At 39.8% G+C, this 6,000-nt stretch overlaps 1 protein-coding gene across 3 annotated transcripts in view; it reads right to left on the reverse strand.

Moving 5' to 3' along the window:
• The window catches only part of ARNT (aryl hydrocarbon receptor nuclear translocator), a 65,907-nt gene that overhangs the window by 40,345 nt on the left and 19,562 nt on the right, over positions 1-6,000 (reverse strand). For all 3 annotated transcript variants that reach the window (XM_028488873.2, XM_028488872.2, XM_007130429.4), the window contains exon 2: positions 822-933. In XM_028488873.2, the coding sequence (XP_028344674.1) occupies positions 822-933 (112 nt within the window). The remainder of the gene's footprint in view (positions 1-821; positions 934-6,000) is intronic.

Here is a 6,000-nt window from a genome sequence, read left to right on the forward strand (position 1 = left end):
ACAACTACTGAGCCTGCGCTCTAGGGCCCGCAAGCCACCACTATGGAACCTGAGCACCACAACTACTGAAGCCCGTGTGCCCTAGAGCCCTTGCGCCGCGGCTATTAAGCCCGTGTGCTGCAACTACTGACGCCTACGCACCTACAGCCCGTGCTCCACAACAGGAGAAGCCACCGCAATGAGAAGCCCATGCACCGCTACAAAGAGTAGCCCCTGCCTGCCGCAGCTAGAGAAAGCCCATGTGCAGCAGCGAAGACCCAAAGCAGCCAAAAAAAGAAAGGCCTACCAAAAAAATTTTGAGAATGCAGATACAAAGCTTAATGAAAGCAGTGAAATTTTCTCAGCAATGGTGAAATCTTTGGGCCTAGCCAGAGTCCTTTACCTCTTAGAGATTTTTGTTTTAAAAAAACAAAACAGGGCTTCCCTGGTGGCGCAGTGGTTGAGAGTCCGCCTGCCAATGCAGGGGACACGGGTTCGTGCCCCGGTCCGGGAGGATCCCACATGCCGCGGAGCAGCTAGGCCCATGAGCCATGGCCGCTGAGCCTGCGCATCCGGAGCCTGTGCTCCGCAATGGGAGAGGCCACAACAGTGAGAGGCCCGCGTACCGCAAAAAACAAAACAAAACAAAACTGCTTGTAAGAAACTAAGATAAAAACATAAATTCCATACAAAGAAAAATCCAGGGACTAAAGAAAGTTATCTGATAGGAGTGTAGTTAAGTAGCCAGAAGAAGTGAGAGGGTTAGGAATAGGTGGTTCAGCTACTAACAAAATCAGGCTGGTTTAAAGGAGACGTTTGTAACATACTACACTCAAACTCACCCTGGTCGCCGCTTAATAGCCCTCTGGACAATGGCTCCTCCACCTTGAATCCCAGGCCCAGGGTTTCCAGAGGCAATGGCTGGACCAAGTGATGGTACATCTGATGTCATTTCTGGCAGAGAAAAACAGAAATACATATTTTAAAAAGATTGATCTTGCTTATCATCATCATCAAACTGGCTAGAAGAAAGGCTCAAGCTATGGATAAAATCTCAGAAGTTTGCTAGAAAACCCAAATGCTCACGTCCAGACTGCTTTTCTTGAATTCTTACCCTGGGAAAAGATTTCCCTACACTTCAGTTCCCCCAACTTCATACAGTTTGGAAGAGGTAGCACTATATTCTGTAGCCTTCTCTTTTAAAAGCTGGTAATAGTGACATAATATTAATCTAAAACACACACACAAATTGGTTTACATATTTCACTAATGCAACAAATATATATAACTTAGTTCCTCTGATTTATTTTTTCTGGAAAATACAAAAAAAAACAAAATAAAAAAAATCACCTAAATTCCAATACTCAAAAAAAAATTATATAGAGTAGGGACTTCCCTGGTGGTCCAGTGGTAAAGACTCTGCGCTCCCAATGCAGGGGGCCCGGGTTCGATCCCTGGTCAGGGAACTAGATCCCGCATGCCACAACGAAGATCCAGCGTGCTGCAATGAAGACCCAGTGCAGCCAAATAAATAAATAAGTGTGTTTTTTTTTTAAGTTGAGCTCATTTTATTTCTTATTTTTTCCCTCAGATTATATATACCTATCTCTCTGATCAAAAACAGGCACATTTGGTCATGGCTAATTATGTTCCAAAAAGCCTGCTACAAGTTTTGCTCCCACTAACACGATATGAGAGTACCTATTTCCCTCACCAGGACTGCATATTATACTTTTTAATTTCACCAAACCTGACAGGTAAAAATGGTACAGTATTTGTTTTAATTCTTGTATCTTTTTACATTAGTCATCTGAAATCAATGAGTTGACTCTTCATATCTTTAATATTTTTATACTGAATATCTTTTTCTAATGAATTTGTAAGATCTAACAGTATATAAAGGATATCAATATATAAAAGATAATATATGCCTGTTATGTATTACAAATATTTTTTCATCACCTACCTTAGCCTTTAAATATATAACATTTCACAATTTTATGCTGGAAAATTTATCAGTGTTTTCCTAAATAATTCCGGGATTTCTGTCTTACTTAGGAAAGCTCCCCACCCTTGAGATTATTTCTATATTTTCTTATAATACTTTTGTGTTTCACATTTAGATTTTTAACCCATCTGGAATTTACTACTTATGCCTACCTAGCATAAGGCAGGACTCTGATTATTTTCTTATACATGGTTAGATAATTATTCTAATATCATTTATGGGATAATCCATCCTTCCCTCACTTATCAGAAATGACTCCTTTACTACTTTACTTTTACTTTACTACTTTACTTACTTTACTTTTAGGTGTCTACAAATAATTGATCTCTTTCTATACTTTTATTCTGTATTAATATATTTTCCAGCTCCTATGTCAAAACTGAACACGTTTGATAACAACAGCTTTATAGTACATTTGAATTACCTAATAGGAAAGTCCTCCATTCTCCATTAATTTATTTTACAAAATTTTCTTATTAAATGTCATATACTACTTCTGCTTCAGCCAAAAATAAATAAATAAAAATTTTAAAAATTTTAAAAATTAAAAAAAAAGTTTAGAAATGAATGGGAAATCAACACATTCTCTGATGATGGAAAACTAAGGAGGATTTGTCACCAGCAGACCTATCCTAAAAGCATAGCTAAACAGGGACTTCCCTGGTGGTCCAGGGGTTAAGAATCCACCTTCCAATGCAGGGGACGTGGGTTCGATACCTGGCCAGGGAGCTAAGATCCCACATGCTGCAGGGCAACTAAGCCTGTGTGCTGCAACTTCTAAGCATGTGGGCCACGACTAGAGAGCCCACGTGCTGCAAACTACAGCGCCCACGCGCTCTGGAGCCCGCACACCACAACTACAGAGCCCACACGCTCTGCAACCCACGCGCCACAACTACAGAGAAGCTTGCGCGCCACAACAAGGAGTCTGCGCCACAGGGGAGGATCCTGCATGCCGCCAACAAAGATCCCACATACCTCAACTAAGACTCAACGCAGCCAAAAATAAAATAAATAAGTATTAAAAAAAACTTAAAAGAAAAAAGAGAAAATTAGCAAAGATATAGAAGTTCTCAATGATACCTCAATCAACAGGGTCCAATTAACATTTATAAAAACACTACACCCAACAACGGCAGATATACATTCTTTTCAAGTGTCCCCAGAACATATACCAAATAGACCATATCCTGGGCCTTTAAACAAACCTCAACAAATATAAAAGAATTGCAGGAATTCCCTGGTTGTCCAGTGGTTAAGAATCCGCCTTCCAATGCAGGGGATGTGGGTTCGATCCCTGGTTGGGGAACTAAGATCCCACATGCCACGGGGCAACCAAAACTGCAAGCCACAACTGGAGAGAAGCCTGCGTGCCACAAATACTGAGCCCGCATGCTCTTGAGCCCGTAACTAGAGAGAAGCCCACAACAAAGAGCCTGCACGCTGCAAGGAAGACCCAGTGCAGCCAAAAATTTAAAAAACAAATAAATAAATAATCATAGATTGGATTCTCCAACCACAGTGGAATCAAACTATTTAGAAATCAGTAACAGAAAGATAACAGGAAAATCTCCATTCACTTGGACATTAAATAACACATTTCTAAATAATCAGTCAAAGAGGAAGTCTCAAAGGGAATAAAAAGTACAGTGAACTAAAATTAAAATGAGGGACTTCCCTGGTGACACAGCGGTTAAGAATCTGCCTGCCAATGCAGGGGACACAGGTTCGATCCTTGGACCAGGAAGATCCCACATGCCATGGAGCAACTAAGCCCGCAAGCCACAACTACTGAGCCCACGTGCCTCAACTACTGAAGCCCACATGCCTAGAGCCTGTACACCACAACAAGAGAAACCACCGCAATGAGAAGCCTGCGCACTGCAATGAAGAGTAGCCCCTGTTCGCCGCAACTAGAGAAAGCCCGCACACAGCAACGAAGACACAACGCAGCCAAAAATAAAAATAAATAAAAACTAATTGTATTTTAAAAAATGTTTTTAACTAAAAAATTTTTTTTAAAAATTAAACTTGACCATTCTAAAATTTATACAGGAAGGTAAGGAAAGTATAATAGCTAAAACAAAGAAAAAGTAGGAGAAAAGAGTCTACCTGAAAGACTTCTAATATAGCTACAGCAATTAAGACTGTGTGGCCCTGGCAAAAGGACATACACTTAGATCGATGGAACCCAGAAAGAGACCCACACAAATATGCCCAAATGATTTTGACAAAAGTGCAAAAGCAATTCAATGGAGGAAAGATAGCCTTTTCAACAAATGGTGCTAGAGCAACTAGACATCCATAGGCAAAAAAATGAACCTTGACCCCTTATACAAATGGATCATGGACTTATATGTATCATGGACTTAAATGTAAAGTGTAAAATGGATCATGGACTTATATGTAATGTGTAAAACTATGTAACTTTTAGAAAAAAACACAGGAGACAGACTTCCCTGGTGGCGCAGTGGTTAAGAATCTGCCTGCCAGTGCAGGGGACACGGGTTCGATACCTGGTCTGGGAAGATCCCACATGCCGCGGAGCAATTAAGCCCGTGTGCCACAACTACTGAGCCTGTGCTCTAGAGCCTGTGAGCCACAACTACTGAATCCACGTGCCACAACTACTGAAGCCTGTGCACCTAGAGCCTGTGCTCCACAACAAGAGAAGCCATCGCATAAGAAGCTCGCGCACCGCAACGAAGAGTAGCCCCCGCTCACCGGAACTAGACGAAGCCTACGCGCAGCAATGAAGACCCAACGCAGCCAAAAATAAATAAATAAAAATAAATTTTTTTTTAAATAGGAGAAAATCTGCAGGATCTAGGGGCTAGTCAAAGAGTTCTCAGACTTGGTACCATAAGCATGATCCATGAAAGGAAAAACTGGTAAATTGGACATCACTGAAATTAAAAACTTTTGCTCTGTGAAAGACTGTGAGAGGATCAAAAGACAAGTAACAGAGTGGCAAAAACATTGCAACAAAGGACAAAGGACTTGTATCTAGAATATAAAAAGAACTCTCAAAACTCAACAGTAAAAAAGCAGTCTTGAACAGACATTTTACCAAAGAAGATACACAAATGGTAAATAAGCATATGAAAAGATGTTCAACATCATTAGCCAAGAGGGAAATGCAAATTAAAGCCACAATAAGATGCACTACATACCTATCATAATGGCTAAAAAATAATAATAATAAATACCAAATGCTGGGAAGGATACAGAAGAAGATCACTTACACATTGCTGGTGAGAATATAATATAGTGCAGTCACTTCGGGAAACAGTATGGGAGTTTCTTTAAAAACTAAACATGCAATTAACATACAATCCAGCACTGCACTTGTGGGTATATATCCCAGAAAAATGAAGACTTACATTTATACAAAAACCTGTACACAAATATTTAGAGCGCTTTTATCTGTAATAGCCAAAAACTGGAGAAAAAATCCAGATGTCCTTCAACAAGTAAATGGTTAAACTAATATATATACCCCTACTCAGCAACAAAAAGAAGTGAACTACTGATACACACAACAACCTGGATGAATCTCCAGAGTATCACGGTGAATGAAAAAAGCCGACTGCAAAAGGCTACACACTGTACAATTCCATTTATAGAACATTCTTGAAATAACAAAATTATAGAAATAGACAACAGGTTAGTAGCTGCTGGGGATTAAGGAGAGGGTGTAAGTATGAGGAAAGTGGGTGCTGCTATAAAAGGGCACCACAAGGGACCCTTGCGATGATAGAAATATTCTGTACCTTGACTGTACCAATGTCAATATCCTGGTCATGATATTACACTATAGTCTTGCAAGGTACAACCACTGGGGGAAACTGGGCTAAGTGTAGGGGATCTCTGTATTATTTCTCATAATTGAATATGAATATAAAATCACCTCAAAAGAAAAAGTTTAATTTAAAAGTTTAAAAAACCTTTTAATGTCATATACTTCATCCTCCTTTTTTTTTTTTTTTTTTTTTTTTTTTTGGTGGTATGTG

Source organism: Physeter macrocephalus, chromosome 4, assembly GCF_002837175.3.
Source record: "Physeter macrocephalus isolate SW-GA chromosome 4, ASM283717v5, whole genome shotgun sequence".
Lineage (NCBI taxonomy): Eukaryota > Metazoa > Chordata > Mammalia > Artiodactyla > Physeteridae > Physeter > Physeter macrocephalus.